Source organism: Carcharhinus amblyrhynchos, chromosome 26, assembly GCF_965287045.1.
Source record: "Carcharhinus amblyrhynchos chromosome 26, sCarAmb.v2.hapA, whole genome shotgun sequence".
NCBI lineage: Eukaryota > Metazoa > Chordata > Chondrichthyes > Carcharhiniformes > Carcharhinidae > Carcharhinus > Carcharhinus amblyrhynchos.
The window spans coordinates 17,432,573-17,456,271 of record NC_137349.1 but is presented as its reverse complement, the minus strand read 5'-3'; the positions used below and the strand labels follow the sequence as shown (position 1 = coordinate 17,456,271).

Here is a 23,699-nt window from a genome sequence, read left to right as displayed (position 1 = left end):
CCACTTGCCTGTGTTGTAAATGAGCTATGACTCTAAACCTGTTTTTGACAAAAGACTAAAAAAGGAAATTCCCTCAAAAACATTGTACTAGCTTCATTATGGCAACCTGGATTTAGTATGACAACCTTACTCTGAAAGGTCACAAATTGTAACGCGCTGCACAGAAATGACAAGTTGATGGAGGATGTGGTACGTTTCTGAGTTTGTGAAGCATTTAAGGACTAAGCTAACATGTCATGTATGGGCACCAATGAATGATAAACAGTTTAAACATAAAGTTCTCTTGCCACACTGAGCAGATCCAGTATCTGATAGTGTATGAACTTTTGTTCCACAGGTTTGGGTTTGTTTCTGAAGAAATAGGTACTACCAACAACTTTCAGTTATTCAATGCTTTTAACACAAAAAGGGCATTTCATTAAGTATGTGGGAAAACATGCCAACCCAAAGGCAAGGCAATTAATAGGGGTGACAAAAACTTGGTCAAACATAGTTAAGGAGTCTTAAAGCAAAAAATTAAAAGAAAAAGGACTTGCATCATTATAGTGCCTTTCATGGACCTCTCAGCCAATTAAGTACTTCTGAAATATAGACGTGGTTGTAATGCAAGAAAAAAGGCAGCCAATTTACACACTGCAAGCTCCCATAAACAGCAATATGATTATAAAGTGAAGGAGCAGAGTTGATGTTGGAAGGATTTCCAGAGAGTGGGACCCAGGCAGAAAAGTCACAGCTAACAACAGTAGGGAAAATGGAGAGGGTGAAAAATAGAAGGATTATAATCAAAGGAATAGAAAACATAGTGGCAGAATATTGATGAGATACAGGAGCTTACAGAGATATGGAAGAGCAAGGGCACAGTGGGATTTAAAAGTCCAGCACAAAACATTTTAATCTGAAGCTTGGGAAACCAGCAGCCAGTCCAGATCAAATATAATAGGCACACAGAACGCAAAATCAGAATTTTGAATGAGCTCAAGCTTATGTACAATGGAAACCTAACCACAAAGTATTTGGAGTGATTGAATTTGACAGGAAAGATGTATGTAGAATTGCAGTAATGGATGCTGTGGAATAGGGTTGAAAGGCATAGTGATTAGTACTGCTGTCTCATAGTGCCAGAAACCCAGATTCAATTCCGGCCTTGGATGACTGTGCAGAGTCTGCATGTTCTCTCTGTGCCTGGGTGAATTTCCTCCAGGTGCTCTGGTTTTCTCCCACAGTCCAAAGGTATGCAAGTTAGGTGGATTGGCCAAGGTAAATTGTCCATTAGTGTCCACAAATGTGTATGTCAGGTGGATTAGCCATGTTAAATGTGTGTAGTTAAGGTATAAGACAGAGGGGAGAGCCTGGGTGGGATGCTCTTTCAGAAAGCTGGAGTGGATTCAATGGGCCTAACAGCCTCCTTCCGCACTGTAGGGATCCTATACTATAATTCTATAGTAAAATTCTATAGATGGAGGACAGTGCTGGGCAATGCTAGAGATCAGGGTAGACAGTCTTTCAGATGGAGGATAAAGCTTTGGAAACTCAGTTATGAATTGAACAGGACACTGACCATGTAGTAGTCTGGTTCAACCTCTGAACAGTGTTCTAGAGGTGTTAGAGAAAATGATGAAGGAATGGAGCTTGTAATGAGGGCCATAGCTGATGGCTCTGACGTTCACCACGTTGATCTTGAGGTTCTGACAGCACAGAAGCAGTGGAGGGATACAGAGGGTGAATTCTGTACATAGGCTTAAATAGTAGACTGAGCCAACTCAGTTTAAAGGCCTTTTCCGGTTCCTACTTGCTCAGGTTCAATATAGTCCAATATATAAGCTTTATCATAGGAACTAATCCTGTTTACAAAATCTTCTCTAGCAATAATAGACAAAAACCATACACACGCATATATACACACTCATGTAAAACTCAATCTCACGGTTTTGGCCTCAAAAATTACATAATTTTTTCATGAATCGTCTGCAGAAGTTAACACTAGATTTTCAGGAATCAAAGTCCAAAACATTCAGAACCAAAGGATATGCCAGGAGACGTTACTGATTCAAACTCAATATAAATACTAATGAAAATGAGTGCTGATAAATACATGTTTAAAACATTGATACATTTAAGTTTATTAAAATTTGAATTAAAGTCATTAAATTATGATAATTAATACAAATTCTTGGGCATTGTTGGTTTTTATTCCATCTCACCTGGGTCCAAATGAAGCACAAGTGTCAACTCCTTAAAAACATTTGCCCATGTGCATCAACTCCATAGCTTTTGACTAAAAGTCTGATCTTCAAAGTTTGTCTACTGTATACTAGCGTATACAGTATTTTATACAGCACCTCAATTTCATAAATTGACATACATCATCACTGCCTGGTACGATTAGTAATTATCAAGATATGATAAATGCAAACTGTTCACAATATGAACTATTGTACCGGCACCAACAAGGTACAATGATAAAGCTTCTGTTCCAATGGGCTCATTTAAGTGGAAATTATATTTAATATTTTAAATAAGAATATGCTTCAAGCTACGTGAGACCATTTGAGCAATATCAGTGATATAAATTATTTTAAGTACAGTAAATACAATCAATAACTGTTGTCCAAAGTAAGTAAATTACTGCCATAGTTGTGTCTACTGACTCTTACATAAGATGCTGGTATTTCAATTTTATTTCTCTACCGGAAAAATCACTTCAAAATGCCATCAGTCTGGTCACATTGTACTGCTACAGAATATCATGACAGTGTAAAATCAATCATGGCTAAGTGTGCTTCTCAGAAATGGATGTGTGATTACTGTATTCATGTCTCTATAAAATTACTCAGCTTTAAAGGGGAAAAAAAGAATCCAGTCAAAATGACATCTGCTGGGAAAACTGTGACATTTATCCATCCTCCGACAGTTAAAAAATTCTCCTAGAAACGTACAGCGTGAATTGGTTAATGGATGTGGCTTTCATTTTATCTGTACTGCAACATAGATTCAAAATTATATTTGTTTTCATTCCATTAAAATAAGACTGCAATGTATGAACTTGCACCATGTTCTATAGCTGGAATTGAACACAAGAAAATCCCTGTACCTTTACTTCCGTCTACATTCTTCTTACATTCTTACTCCCTGTAGATAGACTGACCATTTCTGGTACATCAGACAAGGCTATAGATTCCAGGGCTGTCAATGTTATTCATTGTCAATAGGAAGTAAGTAGGAAGAATGGGAAGTAGATATAAAATAATAATGCAAGGGACAAGTTGCATAGTATCACTTCTTCCTTCACTTGAAATTGAGTGTATTGTTTCTGTCTGGCACTTCATCTAATGGTCTGGATGAGAACCAGCAAAACCACAGTGTGACGATGCAGCATTCTGAAGTATTAACTTCCTGGTCAGATCAGCTTCATGTCTGAATTCCCCCTGGGGTCACCGTGGCTGGAAATCAACCTCATCCCAGGAATAGATGGGCATTCAGGAGCAAATTAATCCCATTTATTAATTGCTTAGAAATTATGTCAAAGAATTTCTTCAGAACTGCTCCTGCTCTGCCAAGCATGGTTGCATTGTTGCAATGGGAGCATTTCCAAGGAAATTCCTGGTCTCTAGTCAGATCGCTTGGATCTCCTCTTTGTCCACAAAAGTGGATAGTGTAGGAGATAAAGAAAGACTCTGAAGCAATTTGTTCACAGCAGTGCCATCTGTCTCATTTAAATGGTCAAAATGGTAGAAAAGGTCAAAAGCTTCAAGTTTTTAGGTGTCCAGATCACCAACAACCTGTCCTGGTCCCCCGATGCTGACACTATAGTTAAGAAAGGCCCACCAATGCCTCTACTTTCTCAGAAGACTAAGGAAATTTGTCATGTCAGTTATGACTCTCACTTACTTTTACAGATGCACTGTAGAAAGTGTTCTTTCTGGCTGCATCACAGCTTGGTATGGCTCTTGCTCTGCCCAAGACCGCAAGAAACTAGAAAAGATTGTGAATGTGGCCCAATCCATCACTCAAACCAGCCTCCATCCATTGACTCTGTCTACACTTCTTGCTGCCTCAACAAAGCAGCCAGCGTAATTAAGGACCCCAAGCAACCCGGGCATACTCTCTTCCACCTTCTTCCATTGGGAAAAAGATACAAAAGCCCGAGGTGACACATCAATTGACTCAAGAACAGCTTCTTCCCTGCTGCCATCAAACTTTTGAATGGACCTACCTTGCATTAAGTTGATCTTTCGCTGCACCCTAGCTATGATGGTATCACTACATTCTGCACTCTCTCGTTTCTCTCTCTATGTACAGTATGCTTTGTCTGTATAGTGTGCAAGAGACAATACTTTTCACTATATACTAATGTGACAATAATTAATCAAATCAAATTAAATTACTGAGTTTTATCTGTGGAAATCAGACCAAGATATCAACCACTGAAATTGTCAGACTGCGCTTTACCCCTTTACCAGCAGCGAGAACATCATCACGGCTCTGCGGTAGTATTTTAAGTCTTTAACTGTGAAAGGATATTTCCCTGGTAAAGCAGCAGCCTTTGCTAGGATGTCCAGGAGCCAGGTTTTGAGATCAGTAAAGGGTTACTAGAATAACATTTCTGTTTATATCTTTAAAATTATTTAGAGGATCAGGAAAGGGAGGGTATTTTTGCACCAAGTGTCCAAGATTATTCCACTGCCTAACATAAAAGTTAATTAAGCATGGTGATTGGTGTAAAGTGTTTTAGGGCATCCTGAGCTCATGAAAGACACAATATAAATATAATTTTTTTGACCATTCAATGCCATTCCATGGTAGAGCTGAAAGAAAATCTAAAATGACACAAAAGTCCCATTCTGATTGCCTGTCCCGTCAAGTGTAATTTTACTTATCTTGAGAGAAACATCTGAATATTATCTCCAAGCTATGAGTAGAGCAGAAGAGATCCAAGCTTCCTTTTAATTCTTTGATATACCAATATTGATACACCTTCCTTGTCCATGGTAAAGTTAGGCCAGGAATTTTTCGCCACGTCCCTCTCTCCCCCAGTGGGTTTTCCCACTGTGGATGTGGTGAACCACTGGCCACTGGTGGAATCTTCCAGTCCCACCAGAATTTATCAGCGTTTGTGTGGCCCGCATATCCTGCTGCAAGGGATTGACTTTGAATCACAGAATCCCTGCAATGCAGGAGGAGGCCAATCGGCCCATTGAGCCTGCACCAACAACAATCGCCATAACCCCACGTATTTACCCTGCTAATCCCCCTGACATTATGGAGCAATTTGGCACCTAACTTGCATTTCTTTATGAACACTTAGAGGAAACCCACACAGACAGACGTATGCAAATTCCACACAGACAATCACCCAAGGCCGGAATTGAACCTGGGTCCCTGGCATCTTCAGGGAGCAGTTCTAGCCATTCTGCCACACTGACTTTGGCAGGATTGGAAGATTCCCTGGCAAGGGGGGGTGGGGGGGAATCAGAAAATCCTGCCCTCTGTTACCACCAGTGGAGAGGCAAGAACTGAAACATGGATAACAGTTTGCTGTCCACAGTAGCTCATAACTATTTTGCAGCATAAAAGTTCATCTGAGGTCATTCATATTACAATCCCAGAATCCAAGGAGCCACAATTATGACCATTCAGATAATTTATGAGCTGTAACATGTGATGTTTACAACTGATTTTCAAAAGGAAAGTAAAAGCTGTTTAAAAGCAATAAAAAATTATTTTAGATATAGTGATATGTTGAAGTGGTGGAGGCTACCTCGCTAAATATTTTTAAGACGCGGGTTGATGGGTTTTTGATAGGAGAGGGGATTAAAGGTTATGGGGAGAGGGCGGGAATGTGGAACTGAGCCACGACAGATCAGCCATGATCTTATTGAATGGCGGGGCAGGCTCGAAGGGCTAGTTGGCCTACTCCTGCTCCTATTTCTTATGTTCTTATGTAACATTCTAATTTAAGATGCTTTTTTTTTCCCTTCTTCAAAACTCTTCAAATTTAGCAGGTTTGATATTTTCACTCGAGAGAGAGAGAGTCAAGAACTGCATCATGATTAAAAGCTGACCTCGTGCAAATATCTTGAATCTCAGCACAAAGGCACTAAAATCAGATTCTGATCGACAGGCAAGTCTTGGCAACCCTCAGCCTGCTTCCAGGAAACAGCATTTTACAAGTTTATATAGCACTTCTGACCGTAATATACGAAAAAACTTGCACTGAAAAGCACGTCATCACATTCTCATGATGCCCCAAATCACTTTATATGCAGAAGCAGAATCTCAGAATCTCTATGTGCAAAATAGGCCCTTTGGCCCATCGAGTCCGCACTGACACGAGAAACACCTAATATATCTACCTAATCCTATTTACCAGCACTTAACCCATAGCCTTGAATGTTATGGCATGCCAAGTGCTCATCCAGGTACTTTTTAAAGGATGTGAGCAAACTTGCCTCCAGCACCCTCCCAGGCAGTGCATTCCAGACAGTGACCACCCTCCGGGTAAAACATTTTTCCTCACATCCCTTCTAAACCTCCTGTATCTCGCCTTGAATTTAAGTCCCTTGTGACTGGCCCTCCAATTAATGGGAACAGCTGCACCTTATTCAAACTGTCCATACCCATCATAATCTCATACACCCCGATCAGGTCGCCCCCTCAGTCTTCTCCACTCCAATCAAAGTAATCCAAAACTATCCAACGTCTCTTCATAACTTAAATGTTCCATCCTAGGCATCATCCTGGTGAATCTCCTCTGTACCTTTCCAAAGTAAGAAAGGCACACAGTATTCCAGCTGTGGATTCACCAAATTTTTACACAATTCCAACATAACCTCCTTGCTTTTGTAACCTGTGCCTTGACAGTGGCAAATGTCCCACATGCCTTTTTCGCCAGCCCACTAACACACAATTCCGCCTTCAGAGATCTATGGAAGAACATGCCAACATCAGGACTTCCTCAGAACTTCCTAATGTCTTGCCATTCATTGAATATTTGTCAAATTACTCCTTCTAAATTATATCATGTTAAACTTTTCAGGGTTAAATTCCATCTGTCAGTTAACTTACTCATTTCACAATCCCATCTCTATCTTCCTGTAACTCAAGAGACTCAACCTCACTAATAACCACCCAGCCAATCTTTGTGTCATCCGCAAATTTACCAATCCTACCTCCCACGTCATTTATATAAAGGGCAAATAACTGAGGACCCAGCACAGATCCCTGCGGTACTTCCAGTCACTAAAGCAGCCTTCTGTATGATCCTCTGTCTCCTACATCTAAGCCAATTTTGAACTTACCTTATCAAATTACTCTGTATCCCAAGCGAATTTACCTTCTTTATAAGTGTCCCACGGGGGACCTTCAGCTCTGCTGAAATCTATATAGACTACATCAACTGCACAACCCACATGTACAGACCTGGTCACCTCCTCAAACGATTCAATCTAATTTGTTAGGTAGGGCCTCCCTCTGACAAAACCATGTTGACTATCCTTGATCAAACCTTGCCTCTCCAAATAGAGATAGATTCTCTCCTTCGGAATTTTCCCCGATAGTTTCCCTATCACTGATGTGAGATTCACTGGTCTATAGTTCCTTGATTTATTTCTACAACCCCACAAATGACCAAATGATGTTTGCAATCATAACACAGCTTAATAGATTCGGAGAAAAATGTTGATATTTCGTACTTATGAGGCAGGACGGTGGCACAGTGGCTAACACTGCTGTCTCACAGCACCAGGGACCTGGGCTCAATTCCCATCTTGGGTCACTGTCTCTGTGGAGTTTGCACGTCATCCTCATGTCTCTGTGGGTTTCCTCCAGGTGCTCTGGTTTCCTCCCACAGGCTGAAAGACGTGCTAGTTAAAGGCATGGGCCATGCTAGTTTTTTTTAACGGGTACCTGAACAAGTGCCAGAGTTGTGGCGACTAGGGGATTTTCTCAGAAATTTTATTGCAGTGTTGATATATGCCTACTTGTGACTAATAAATAAACTTTAAAACAATGCTAAGGAGAATGATATTGATGATAAATAGGAAGAGGAAGTTAAAGTCAAAGTCGGCAATGAATTCTAACAATAAGATCTTACCCCATATTGCTCTGCCACAACCCATCCAATCTCATCCCTTGCTCCATGCACATTTCTACTCACCTGATATAAGCTGCGATCTGGAACAGCCTACACTAATTTGTACGAACACTAATTTGCGGAATTCCTTCAAGCGAGAACAGGACCGTTTCTAACTGGGCTGAAATCATTTGGCACTGCTTGGTGGCATTATCAGAGCCAGAGTAACTGGCTGGGCTAGATTCAATTGCTTACGGGGTTCAGAGAGGAATTTCCCAGATTTCTCCTTCCAAAGTTGACTTGCGTTTTTAATCTGTTTTTTAATGCCTCTCCTAGGGGAAGGATGGTTTTAGAAGACAAGCATGGTTAAATAGAGAGGTTCATTTCCTGTACATCTCTCTCTCTGATCTAATCAGAATTGTATATCTGCCATTGGACCAGTCACCCTGTGAAGAATGGAGACAATTCCAGGGCTGAATGGAGTGGAGATTGTTGGAGGAAACCTGCCTGAGGCTGCTGTTTTTCAAAGCAGCAGTAGTCAAGTACCTCCCTTTCCCTCTCTCAGTAGAAGCCAACACCAAGCAGCTTTGGGTCAAGCTTCAGAGATTTTGCCAGCAGTGCCAAGAAAGAACACATTGGCTAGTGTTTACTTTGGAGATTTTTGAATTCACAGAGAATGCACTTAACCTGTGCTTTGTTATTCATGGAGATTGGCTTCACAAAATAAAGAATGGCACTGATTTCATGCTCACTTAATTAATATTGGAATGGTTATTTAGAGGAAAGGTGATCTCATGTTTTGTGATGTTCAGGAAGGATAATAGATTGAAGGATTGCTTTATTTGAAGATGGGAAAGGAAAAAAAGTGGTGGTAAAGATAAACAATATTAAACAGGGCATCAAGCATCAGTGTACTCTGATGCCTTTTGCAACAGTTACTTAGGAGTTTTCTGGGTGATAGCTTGATTCTATGTATAACCGCAGCTATACTGCATGTAGCAGCTGTAAATCTCACATGGACTGTCCATGTTCAACCATTTTTGGATGCCAAAGTAGGGGACTGATATATGGAACATGAGATATATGGAACACGTAATGCTGGGCCTTTCTTGACCGATACGATAGAAGCATGTGCCTTGTAGAGCTTCTCTTTTGTTGCTTGTGTATCCCTTGAAGGTGGGAGGATGATCCTTGGGAGTAGACCCAGATGCCACCTGCAGTAATAGTCACAGGAAGTTGAATTCTGATGGATAAATGCATCATGCTAACTTTGAGCAAGATCCAATACCAATGGTCACACACAACGTATGGAATTTAATGCTGTCTCTATTGGCAAGTTTGGTGGTAGCATTGTTTGAAGGCTTCCTGGGAGGAGTCTCTCATTCAAAGGCATGCAGAGCTGCATTCTCTCCTCCTCCTCCTCCTCCTCCATGATAATAAGCCCATAAAGGTGTACCTTCTCCTCAGAAGCTCTCATTGTGGGGAGCAGTAGTAGTATCCCAGTAATTTCACATTCCTTTAGGCTGTCCGAAAGAAGCTAAATTTTGTCTTTGCATAATGCATAAAAATTCCCTCCTAAAAATCTGCCTCAATATTAATTTATCTTCATGAAGTGCATTGTTCTTGTGAAACATTTTGAGACATCTTGGCTATTTTGAAGGCACTACACATCTACAAGCTGTTGATGAATGATACGTGATGTTTTGCACTTGAGAGAATGCTGCCACCCTGTGAGTGCTGACCGTCTTGTTCAAATGACAGTGTTATCTCCAGGAAAAAAAAGTGATTGTCATCTCGCTGACACATGCGAGAACTGCAAACAGCATAATATGACAGATGTCTCCAGCTCGGTTTGAAAGAACGGAATAACATTAAAACTTCATTCTTTGGTAATCACCAATTCTATGGAAATAACTGTCTCTGACTTGGATGTTGTGTGCAGCTCACTGTGAAACAGATACCACAGATCTGCGACAGCCTATCTGAAAAGTATTTGGCAGCGAATCTGGCATGCCCAATGGAAGGTGGAAGAACAGTGAGATTCTGTACAATCTCAGGGATCATTGCACCTGCACTTTAGGCACCTTATAAATCCCTTCTTTTGAGGGACATTTGGAGCCCTCAAAGAAATAGTAACTAGTGCGTAATGTGTCATTCAAAACCAGCAGGACACAAGAGTAATGAAGAAAACTAATAGTGGGGGATAAAAAAGCAAAAGTTCAAAATTGTAAGTCTTTCTAGCAAATACCAAACACAATGGCATGAAACAAAATTCAGCAAAGAATACATGATGACAAACGATCTTGCTTTAAAAGATCTGCTTCAGCAAGTGAGCTTCCCACAATAAGTGTGCCTAGTTTTTTTTAAGTTTTTTTTTGTTGGTGAGGCTCACGCTTCCTGGAACCTTCCTCAAACCTGATATTTTTCTATCCTATGATTTAATAATTTATTTAAATATTTTATTAAGTGTAACCATACAGTGAATACTGCAGCATCATTTTGGCCAGAAAACTGGGCTGCCCATGAACTGGAGGCATGATGTTGGGCACACAATTTTGTGTCCAGTGATCACTGCCTACAAGGCATTGGTGAGGAGTCTTGAAAATTTTGCCTTATGGATTAAGGGCAAATGTAAAAACATTGATTTTCAACATAAAAGTCGGATTTTACAGAAAAGGCAATATTGCAAACAAACCCATATTTCTATTACTCCTATAAGGTCTAAATAATGCAAACTTCTTAGAAAATGCAACTTCCAGAGTGGTTTAATTTTACCATTTCATGGACAATTTCCCTAACAGTTCAGCAGCATCAAATTGTCTCAGTAGAAAATTCACTTCATGCATGCAAAATTAGTTTTTATGATCCCTTATACACTTAGAAACAATCCAAGCATGCAAACAAATATAATGCTTCACTGATGAACAAATGATTGGATAATTACCGGGTATCAGGTAGGGGTACTGTGGCAGGAAATGTTGAATAGGGATATGAAAAATGGTTCCATCTATCATTAGGATGCAGCATCTGATTCTGAAAGAAAAATAAAGAATGGAAACAATTACTAGAAAAGCATTTATGATAAGTTATACAAATAAGAACATAAGAACATAAGAAATAGGAGCAGGAGTAGGCCATCTGGCCCTTCGAGCCTGCCCCGCCATTCAATAAGATCATGGCTGATCTGTCGTGGCTCAGTTCCACTTTCCCGCCCTCTCCCCATAACCCTTAATCCCCTCTCTTATCAAAAACCCATCAACCCGCTTCTTAAAAATATTTAGCGAGGCAGCCTCCACCACTTCAACGGGCAGAGAATTCCAGAGATTCACCACCCTCTGAGTGAAGAAGTTCCTCCTCAACTCCGTTCTGAACCGCCCCCCCTTTATCTTGAGGCTGTGCCCCCTAGTCCTACTGTCTTTTTTGAGCGGGAAGAGTCTTTCCACCTCTATCCTATCCATCCCATTCATCATCTTATACGTCTCAATGAGATCTCCCCTCATCCTTCTAAACTCTAACGAGTACAAGCCTAGTTTATTCAGCCTCTCCTCATAGCTCAACCCCCTCAACTCCATATAATCAAATGAATATTGGATTAAGCCCAAAAAGGTGAGATTGTAGAAATGGAATATAACAAAATAAATGTGTCTTCATAGATTAACTAAGAGGATGCTGGCACATGGCTCAGAGCCAGAGGTCAGTATGGACAAATCTTCCATGGCTTGTGACAACTTTGGACTCACCAAAAGACCAAAGTCATGCACTAGCCTGCTCCTCATGCATCATACACAGAACCCATAATTGCAATCAAAGGACAGAAACTACAGGCAGTGGACCAGTTCACTTATCTTGGCAGCACCCTCTCCTGAGCAGTGACTAATGATACAGAAGTTAACTGCGTAATAGCAAAGGCAAGTTCTGCTTTCAGTAGACTTGCTCCACTGTATGGCAACATCGCGGAATCAGCCCAGCAATAAAACTGAAGGTCTACAGCACTGTGGTATTCACCAGCCTCCTGTTTGCCTGTGAAATGTGGACTGTGTATTGAAGGCATGCAAAACAGCTCAATCAACTTCACATGACTTGTCTTCGCAGAATATTATGCATCAGATGGCAAGACAAAATACCAGACATTGAAGTTCTCTCTAGAGCAAGTCTATCATCAGTCCACTCACTGCTGATGAGAGCACAGACCTGATGGGCAGGTCATGTCATCCATATGCCAGACAAGCACACACCCAAGCAGCTCCTTTTTGGGGAACACTCTGCTGGAAGACGCTCACAAGGAAGGCAGAAGAAACGTTACAAAGACACACTCAAGGCCTCCCTGATGTCGCTTACATAGACACGACCACCTGGGTAACGCTGGCACAAAGCCGCCCTACCTGGCGCTGCTTCATCCACAAAGGCTGTCAAGTTTACGAAGCAAGGTGCAATGCTGAAGTACAACTTAAGCACAAGCTGCGCAAGTCCAGAGTCACCAGTGCAACAACTACAGTGCCTACACAAGTCTGCCCAATGTGTGCCAGGACATTCCATGCCCGAATTGTCCTGATAAGTCATCTTCGGACACCCCGCACCCTGCCTCAAACTGATTAATGGTGTAGAGGTCCTCATCGACAACAATAGGATTCTGCAAAATATCTGCAAAACAAAATTGCAGATTTTACAAAATTTAGCAAATAGATGATGACAACCAATCCTTGTTTTAAGAGACCTGTTTCAACAAGTGAGCTTCCTACAACTTGTGCCTAGTTTTTATAGGTGAGGCACATTCCGACTAGAACCTACCTCAAACCTGATAATTTTCTGTCCCACGATTTAATATTGTATTTAAATACCATACAGACAATATTGCAGTATTTTTTAACCCACATCATCAGTCAGGAAATTTGGCTGCCCATGAACTGGAGACATGATGTTGAGCACACAATTTTGTGTCCAGTGCTCACTACTTATGATGTTTTGCACAAATAGTTAGAGAAATAATTTCTACAAAGCTTGTAGTAACGGCAGTCCAGAGAAATGGGGGGTAAAGCTAAATTAGTTTAAAAGCATCAAATAACCCTGAAAAGTTGTAAAACTCATGTTCTTGCTCCAGTCAAAAGAAAGCTGTCAATGAGGGATAGTTAACTTAAAGGTACGCAGGCTATGTCACCATGGAGATGGGCAGGACTTAAGAAGGTTCTCCAGTTTCAATTTATCTGGGTGTTTGCTGACAGTTTTTAGTTGCAATTGGAACTGCTGCGTGCAGCATGTAGTTCACTGAGCAAAGTTGGCAAGTTAGCTAGACCTGCACTGTAAACAAGGTAAAACAGCAACTTCATCACTCACCGTGCAGAAGGCAGATGAGGCTTAATCTCGGTTTGAATCTTGAGGTAACTGAAGCTTGCAGATTCAAAACTAGTGGGAGAATCTACAGTGGACCTCACTGTCTTACTGCAAAAGCAAATAGCTGAATTTAGGGACTGGGACATTCACAGTAAAAAGTTGAGGAATTAAACTTTTACCTCAGAATAGCTGAAATGGAGAGGATTCTCCAGAAGACTATGGCAGACTTATGAGTAGCCCCCACTTAGGGAAGCAGGAAATAAACCTCAATGGACGTAGTTATGAACCATGCTATTAAGTTAATAGTACTTATTTTACATTGGGTTTATAAGTGAAATCTTGAGGTGTATTTCTGTTGGTTAAAGCAGGTATTTGTGTTGCATTTTAAATGTTCATGGTCCCTAACCAGTTCGTAATGAAAGTAAATGATCAAATAATTAATACTGAAGTTGTACCATGTGCTAATTTTGTGTTCCTTGTACAACTTTCGGGAGATAATTCCAGAAATTGGGCCTAAACATCAGGATATGGATGATGTTAGAGATAGGGCAGTGCAAATCCAGGGGGAGATTGACAAAGAATGACAATTTTAAATTTAAGGCATGAATGACTGGAAACCAATGGAGGTCAGGAGCACAGGTGTGATGAATAGGCCAGACTTGATGCGAGTTAGTATACAGGCTTGATAAAGAAATGACAAAACAATGTCGCCTAACATATATAATGGAAAAGATGTTCAAGTGCATCTTAAGCTGACAATGAAAGAGCACATGACACAAGGAATCTTCATCTTGCCACGCTTCAAAGATCAATTGAATTTTTAAAAATGACGACTAAATTAGTAGAAGAGAACTAACAGATATCACATCTCTGATTAAAATGATTTCGTTGAAAGATTTTTCTTTAGTTTAGAAGATAAGACTGCACTGCAAACAGGTTGATTATAATGACAAAAGCCACAGGTTGAAATGTCATACTGGAACGATTTTAAACCTGGTTAGGAATTATCTTAGAATTATGGCACAGCTGTAATTTTGGGATGTCACTTTCATATGACTATGGGAGGGATTTTATAGTCTTGTTCATCCCAAAATTGTAAATTCCCGCCCAAGGTCAACACACCATTCCATTGTTTGTCCCTTGCCCACTCTGATTCCTGTGGCAGGCAGAATGGGAAAATTCCAGCCTATAGCTCTAACTTACCTTTGTACTTTTCTCTACACTATGTTATACTGCAAAAGTGATGCTGAAACCACTCTAGATGAAGATGGCACAAATCCTCTCAAAATCAGACCAGCAAATTTTTTTTTTCTAGGGTTCATATCATCACTGGACAATACAGCACAGAAAGAGACAATTCAGCCCATTATGTCTGCGCTGATTCTTTGATAAAACTATCTGATTTGTCCATTGTCCTACTCTCTCCCTGTTGCTCAGTAATTTTTTTCAAGTATTTATTCAATTCTTTTTTGGAAGTTACGTTTGAATCTGCTTCCACCACACTTTCAGACAATGCATTCCAGAATACAACAACTTATTGTATTAAAAAAATGTTTCCACATGTTATCATTAATTCCATAGCCAATCACTTCAGCTCTGTGGCCTCTGGTGACTGACCTCTCTGCTAATGGAAACAGTTTCGCCTTATTTATTCTATCATGATTTTGAACACCTCTATGAAATCTCCTCTTAACCTTCTCTGCTAAAAAAGGGAACATCCCAACTTCTCCACTTCACTGAAGTCTATCATCTCTGGTGCCATTTTAGTAAAACCCATCTGCGTTCTCCTCAAGTCCTTGACATCCTACCTAAAATGTGGGGCCCAGAATTTAACACAATTCCAGCTGAGGCCTAGCCAGTGTTTTATAAAAAATATTTAGCATAGCTTTCTTGCTTTAATACTTTATGCTTCTATTAATAAAGCCAAGGACTCCAGATGCTTTATTCCCTGTACTTTGACTTGCCTATTCACCACCCTGCCACAGTTACCCTATTGTGTGTCTCTCCATGCTATGGCTAACCCTTCAATCCCATGGGATTGAAGTTTGCTAACGAGCCTATTGCGTGGTACTTTGTCAAATGCCTTTTGAATATCCATTCAACTGCTCTTCCCTCATTAGCCACCTCTGTTATTTCATAGCAAAGGATCAAGAAATCAAACATGATTTGACTTGAAGAAATTTGTGCTTGACATTTATTCAATAATCCATACTTTCTAAATGCTTCTTAATCTTGTCCTAGATATTAGGCCCAACTTTAACTCTGTACAAACTGGGTTCTCGCTAGATGTTTCCGCTTTCCTAGTATGTTAGGCCTTTTTTTTGGCTTATTCCAAACTCTATATCTTTAGTCATTCAGTAAGTTCTAACTTTAATGTCTTTCTTTCCATCCTCATGAGAATGAGTCTATTGATAACATATTTATAGAAAAACTACTTGATTAGCAGGAAACCACTCTTTGCTGACAGTGATGCTAATGAGGTCAGAGATTACTTTGCATTGCGTTTTGCTTTTTGGGGTACCAAGCACATCATAACTCAATGCCAAGAATTATGAAATGCACACTAACTGCTTTCTGCCCAATTGTTGACTTACTCCATAGAAATGATAAGAAACATAATCTAATTGCTGCATAGTTCCAAGATTATTTTATTAATATATACTTCACAAAGGCAGGATTTGTGCAAAAGGTAGTCAAACAATAAGCCTATCACACACAGTTTTTGTTTTCGAACTATAAAATTAAGAACGGAATGTACATTTGAAAAAAATAAAGGCTTGTAAAAAATATTGTTGTAAGCATTCCAAACTGGCAGGTGTACCCAAAAAACATTATAAATAGATTATCTGGTGTGTGAAAAACATATCTGAAGTCTCAAAAGTCTATTTATTGTTCTGTTGCATTTATCAACAGTTTGAAGGTTCAGTTGGATACTTAGAAATCAAAAAATATATTAGATTATCATTTTATTGAATAGATTTAGTTATGACATCTCTAACCACAGAGTACATTAACAGGTTAGTTATTGCAGAGAAAAGTCTGCTTTTTTTTGTAGCATTTTTCACATCCTCAAGACATCTCAAAGCACTTCACAGCTTATAAAACATGTTTGAAATTTAGTCACTTACAATATAAACAAATGGAGCTTAAAGTTTATTTATTAGTGTTACAAGTATGCTTACATTAACACTGCAATGAAGTTAATGTGAAAATTCCATAGTCGCCACACTCCAGCACCTGATCAGGTACACAAAGGGAGAATTTAGCTTGGCGAATGCACCTAAGCAGCATATCTTGCGATGTGCAGCCTCTTTAATGCACAGAAAGATCCTACAAATAGCAATGAGACAAATGAACAGATAACCTGGGTTTACTCTGGTGAATTTGGCTGAGGGGTGAATGCTGATCAAAAGTGAAACGCCATTGGTTCCTCTTTAAATAGTACCATGAAAATCTTTTATGTTTATCAAAAAGGGAAAACAAGGAACGAGAATTTGTGTCTCATTTAAAAGACTGCAGCTCTGATAACTCAGCAATCCTTCAGCACAGTACTGGTGCATCTTCCTGCATTTTGTTTTCTGGTCACGGTTTGAACCCACAACTTCCCACCCCAGAAGCATATCGCTCCTGAGTCAAAGCTTACATTATTCATATTGTAGGCTAGGTGGGTTAGCCATGGTGAAAAATGCAGGATTATTTGGGGGGCGGGGTGGGGGAGTATGGTGAAAATTCAATGGGCCAAATCACCTCCTTTTGTACTGCAGGGATTCAGTGGGTAGGATTTTACGGCCTTGCTCACCCCAAAACCATAAAATCTCCCCCGAGGAGCTTTCCACCTTCCACCCTTCACTTGTATCGATTCCTGTGGCGGGCAGAGTGATAAAATTCCAGCCATGATTCCAGACTGACAGCCAACTTTTCTCACACACTGAACTTTGTTTTTCCACATGAAAATGACACATAAATACAAAAGGTTATCTCGTGAATATGTGAAAAGAGGAAGAATGATAGCAATAAGAAAACCCAGCTACATTCTCATTATCCATTTAGAACAGTAAGTTAAGGAGCAATAGCTATATAGTGTTAAGCATCAAGGGAAGATATAAAATATTAAAGTCAATCCATAATTTATCTTATAAAATTAAAGGATTGAACATCACAAACCAGCAGTACGCAAGTTTGTGATATACTCGTTTCAGTATTTGTGCCACACTACAGTCGCGTGACTTTTTTTCCCCCACAAATTCATCTTCACTGTCTCACTCAATGAGGTTTAGATTTGTGCCAAAATCTAAAAATTACTGGTCTATAGAATAATAGCAATGAAGCAGTGGGTCAAAATGATCCAAATGTTGAACATTATATAACTGCAAGGAAGGAGATACCTATTCTTTCTTTTTTTGTTGTGGGGAGTGGGGAGGGGGGAGGAGGAAGGTGGCAGTGCAGCTTCCAAAGATGATAAAAGAGCACAAACACACCTGTGCCACTTTACATGAAAATATAACAGTCCTCTCATGTGTTGCAAAGGCATTGAATGGTAAAATCTGGCAACCATATAACATTGGCATAGCAAAGCTCAATTCACACAAGATGATGTACACCTCAGTTTACATTGTATAAAAAAAACAAAGGCAGGACTGTATTCATATTCCTGCTAGTCATTGCTTCATGAAATAATGTATCATTGCGGCTGCTGCGCCACAAAGCTCATATAATCCTTCATTGCACAATGATGACACAAATATAATGGGGTACAATGTTTGCAGGGTTCTCCCATCTCCTGCTAGAACTTCAATGGTATTCCTGAGAAATGGCATAAACAACTCTTCACACTGCGTTACTGCCAATCTTTCACCAAATAGGAAAAACCAATGCTGAAATTCCACTGAACAGATTTTGTAACTTCAGGCCAGAATGTTCACAAGCATACGGTAGGAACCCAAATCAAATGATTTCAATTATTAGAACTGTATAAATTATGAGTTCAGAGAATAGTCCCTTGACATAATCCCTTCCTGTTCCTAATTCATATGTAAAACAATGAGTTATCTTTACATGGCAATAATCTTATCTATGAACAGGGAGTGTCTATATCTGAAACACTAATTGAATTGGGATATGTAGCACAGAAACAGGCCATTCCACCTGACCAGTCCATGCTTGTTTCTATTTTCCACTTCAGCCTCCTCTTGTTCTTCCTCATCTAAACCTACCATTTTAACCCTCTGTTCTCTTCTTCATATCCTTGTCTAGCTTCCTTAAATGCATCTATGCTATTTGCTTCAACCATTCTGTGATAACAAGTTCCACATTCTCAATCTCTTAGAATATTCCAAAGAAACTTCATCCAATTTGATTTCCTTCTGACTACCTAATACTGATAGCCTCACCTGCTAACCACCTCCCCAACACAGCTGCATTCTTTCACATATTGGTAGACCTGCCTTCCATTGGCAACATTTTTTTTATTTCCAACTTGCACCAGGCTCCTGCTCAGCAACTATTCACCATAACAGTGATTTTATCAATTTGCATGAAACTAGAGCGGTCCTGTGGCACAGTGGCACCACTGGGTCAGAGGCTCAAGTTCCATTTCTGGTGTGCATGCATATTATGGCCAAGCAGGATAACGAGCCTGTAAACCCTTTCAGTATGTCTGATGGCAGGTGGTAAGAGTGGGAGAGTTTCTTGGTCAGTCATGCTGCAGCAGGCAACAGCAAACTACTGCAGAGCTCTGTCAAGCATAATCCAAGCATTTCCAGAAGGCGTTCGATAAGGTGCCTCACAAAAGGTTGTTGCAGAAGGTTAGGGTACACGGAGTTGGGGGTAAAATGTTAGCGTGGATTGAGGATTGGTTATCTAACAGGAAGCAGGGAGCTGGAATCAAGGGATGCTTTGCTGGTTGGCAGTTGGTGACTAGTGGAGTGTCGCAGGGATCAGTGCTGGGGCCTCAACTGTTTACCATTTACACAGACGATCTGGAGGAGGGGGCTGAGTGTAGGGTAACAAAATTTGCTGATGACACGAAGGTGAGTGGAAAAGCGAATTGCGTGGAGGGCGCGGAAAGTCTGCAGAGAGATCTGGATCGGGTGAGTGAGTGGGCGAGGGCCTGGCAGATGGAGTATAACATTAGCAAATGTGAGATTATCTGCTTTGGTAGAAATAATAGTAGGAGGGACTATTATTTAAAGGGTGAAAAGCTGCAGCATGCTACTGTGCAGAGGGGCCTGGGGGTCCTTGTGCACGAATCACAAAAACTCAGTCTGCAGGTGCAGCAGGTGATCAAGAAGTCAAATAGATGTTGGCCTTTATAGCGAGAGGGATAGAATATAAAAGCAGGGAGGTCTTGCTGCAACTGTACTGGTGAGGCCGCAACTGGAGTACTGTGTGCAGTTTTGGTCCCCTTATTTGCAAAAGGATATAATGGCCTTGGAGGGAGTACAGAGAAGGTCCACCAGGCTGATACCAGAGATGAGGGGGTTAGCTTATGAGGAGAGATTGAATAGACTGGACCTGTACTCGTTAGAGTTTAGAAGGCTGAGGGGGGATCTTACAGAGACTTACAAGATAATGAAGGGGCTAGATAGGGTAGAGGTAGTGATTCTTTCCGCCTAGAAAGGAAAATAGAACTAGAGGGCACAGCCTCAAAATAAGGGGGTTGGGGGGGGGGGGGGGCAGTTTAGAACAGAGCTGAGGAGGAACTTCCTCACTCAAAGGGTGGTGAATCTCTGGAATTCTCTGCCCATTGAAGTGGTGGAGGCTACCTCGTTGAATACATTTAACTCACGGGTAGATAAATTTCTGACAGACAAGAGAATTAAGAGTTATGGGGAGAAAGCGGGAAAGTGGAACTGATCCACTTCAGATCAGCCATGATCTTATTGAATGGCAGGGCAGGCTCGAAGGGCTAGATGGCCTACTCCAGTTCCTATTTCTTTATGTTCTTAGAATCACGGACCAATCAATGGAAATCCATGGTTGCCAATGCCCTCTTAGGGCATGGTTCTTGGAGGGCTTAAAACCAGCATTGTTGTCTCCCATTCCAAAAGAAAAACCATGTCAATGTTTACCGTCTTAATGTTAAATCATTTGGGTACTGCTGAGAATAAACTAAAATACTGAAATGAGTGTCTCATTGTCTACATTGTCCACACATGAACGGATTCCCATACCTAAAGAGGGAATTCAATAAAACACCAGGGTTTCAGTACTAAGAAATACCAAAACAATAGCTCTGCCAAAATTATTTGGTACAAAGCTTCTAACCATACAAGGTCTTAATAAATAAATGATTTGGAAGATAATGTAGCTGGTCTGATTAGTAAGTTTGCAGACAACACAAAGATTGCTGGAGTTGCGGATAGTGATGAACATTGTCAGAGAATACAGCAGGATATAGATAGGCTGGGAAATTGGGTGGAGAAATGGCAGATGGAATTTAATCCAGATAAATGCGAAGAGATGCATTTTGGTAGATCTAATGCAGGGGGGAGCTATACAATAAGAGTATAGACACACAGAGGAATCTGGGTGTGCAAGTCCATACATCCTTAAAGATGGCAACACAGGTGGAAAGAGTGGTGAAGAGGGCATACGGCATGCTTGCCTTTATTGGATGGGGCAGAGTATAAAAGTTGGCGTATGACATTGCAGTTGTATAGAACGTTGGTTAGGCCACATTTGGAATACTGCGTCCAATTCTGGTCGCCACATTACCAGAAGGACATGGATGCTTTGGAGAGAGTGCAGAAAAGGTTTACCAGGATGTTGCTGATTATGGAAGGTCTTAGCTATGAGGTGAGATTGAGTAAACTAGGGTTGTTCTCCCTGGAAAGTCGGAGGTTGAGAGGCGACCTAATAGAAGTTTATAAAATTATGAAGGGCACAGATAGGGTGAACAGTTGGAAGCTATTCCTCAGGTCGGAAATGACAAACACGAGGGATCACAAGTTCAAGGTAAGGGGAGCAAGGTTCAATACAGGTAAGTGGGGGACATATTTTACACAGAGGGTGGCGGGGGGGCTTGGAATGCAGTACCAAGCAAGGTGGTTGAAGTAGAAACACTAGGATCATTTAAGACTCATCTTGATGCCACAAGCAGACTGGGAGTAGAGGGATACAAACGGCTGGTCTAGTTAGAACACATGATCGGTGCAGGCTTGGAGGGCCAATGGGCCTATTCCTGTGCTGTATTGTTCTTTTGTTTTGTTCTTTGTCTTGTATCTGCGTGACAGCAGGGCAAACATTTGCCAAGGATGAATTTAAAGCTCAATTTCAATTTTAAATTGCTTGCTCTCAAAATCAACCTCCTTCGCATTGTTGCTCTATGTATTTATCTTCATCACTGTAAAATCAATTATAGAGTTGGTCTTCAATCTATCCTAGACATGGCCACATGAATGAGACTTCATTCTGTCATACACTACTTCATTTACACCAGAGTGTTAACACTGCGTACATTTTTATTAAGAGAGTCTTCAGAAAAGATTTCTCTCTTATGCCAATGAAACTGCCTCAACTCACAATAACATGTAATAGTGCATTAAGGGTAGGGAGATGCTTTTTTCAATTTATGAATAGTTTGAAAAGTCTTTTTAAGAAAACTTGTGCAGTTATGCTAAAGCCAAAAAGGCCAGAGTCGAAGAAGACATCTGGTAGAGGTGTTCAAAATCACCTTAGCATAGAGCTCTTCACAATCACAAAGGGTTTAGCTGGAGTAAATAAAGAGAAATTGTTTTCTTCTTATTAAAGCTGAAGGGTTGATAGCCATATGACACAGATTTAAAGGTCACTGGCAACAGAATCAATCCATGAGGGAAAAAACCTTTATTGCACAACTAGTGGTAAGGACTAGGAATGCATTGCCTAATAGGGAGATGGATACAGATTCAACAGCAGCCATCAAAAAGGGGATTGCATACGCACTTGGAGAATAATTTCACAGGCATGAAGAAAGAACAGGAGAACGGGACTAATGCAAATGTTCTTTGTAAAAGTTGGCACAGACTTGATGGATCAAATAGCTTCCTTCTGGAATATAGTCTATGATTTTATGCAGTCATGACTGGCAAGTAAAAGAAGATGGGCCAGCACAGATTTTTGTGGGTAATTACTGCCAAGGATTGTTGCCCCATTTACTTATATAACTGGCGAATTCCAGTAATAATCCTTTGTTTGAAGTGCTTTTGAGACATTTTGACAAATAAATGCAAGATTTATTAACTATAAATCAGAAGCTAGAATAAGTTCTGTTTAGCTAAGTGTACAACTTGATTCAGTGAAAATATATGACAGTAATGGGTTGGGGGAGTCAAGGAAAAGCAAAGTTACCTCAGAGTAAACTTTTTTGAGAAAGGTAGGGAAGAAAGCAGCACAGTTAATAGGCTGAGACACAGGGGTAAGGTAGTCAAACAAAAGGCTCAGTAAGGAGTCTCACAATATCAGGTTAAAATCCAACAGGTTTATTTGAAATCACAAGCTTCTGGAGCACTGCTCCTTCATCAATTTTCCCCTTCCCGCTTCTTTGAGTATTCATGAAAGCAGGTCTCCAACTCCATTCTGGGTGTGTTCGCTAACGAAGGATCATCCAGACTCCAAACATTAGCTCCATTCTCTCGCCACTGATGCTATCAACCTGCTGAGATTTTCCGCATTTTTTTGTTTATGTTTCAGATTCCAGTATCTACAATTTAATTTAATCTCCAACACAACTGCTTGGTCATGAGGTGTGCGCACAATTGATGGTCTTAAGCAACCAGAATAGAGGTAAAAACAAAATAAACTAAGAAATTTTAAAGCAATTTTAGAAGAGAATTTTTTTTGTCATCAGACATTAAAAAATCTATCTAATGATGCTTTAATAAGAAGAAACTTAAACCTAACCTAAAATTGCTATTACACTTCTAATATACATTAACTTAACCCACTTGGTGCAAAAGTGATATGATTAGATCAGCAGCCACTTTACACACCTCCCAATTTGACTAATGGAATGTAAAATCAGGCAAATCTGATCTTGTCAGTTTTCCAGTGGTGAGTTAGGTTAAAATTATCCCCAATATATCACTATTGTGATGAATGAAACTTAAAAAGATTGTTTAAAGATTTACCAGAGTTCAGCAGTCTCTGACAAGAGAAACACTTTCAAAAACATCTTGTTGGTGGTAGAGTAAGAACCAGCTTTAGATGGTTAACGTGTTATAAAACTGTAGCCTAAATGTGGCTTTTGCCATCAGTACAAATAAGCTAAATATACCCAAAAATCTGATTTATGAACACAATTTATCCCGTGAGTACACCT

General features: G+C 40.2%; 1 protein-coding gene across 1 annotated transcript in view; it reads right to left on the bottom strand.

The window, feature by feature from the left end:
- LOC145358475 (protein strawberry notch homolog 2-like) overlaps window positions 1–23,699 on the bottom strand; it is a 146,442-nt gene that overhangs the window by 96,469 nt on the left and 26,274 nt on the right. Inside the window, exon 3 of the mRNA XM_080212557.1 lies at window positions 11,016–11,104. Coding sequence (XP_080068683.1) covers window positions 11,016–11,104 — 89 coding nt within the window. The remainder of the gene's footprint in view (window positions 1–11,015; window positions 11,105–23,699) is intronic.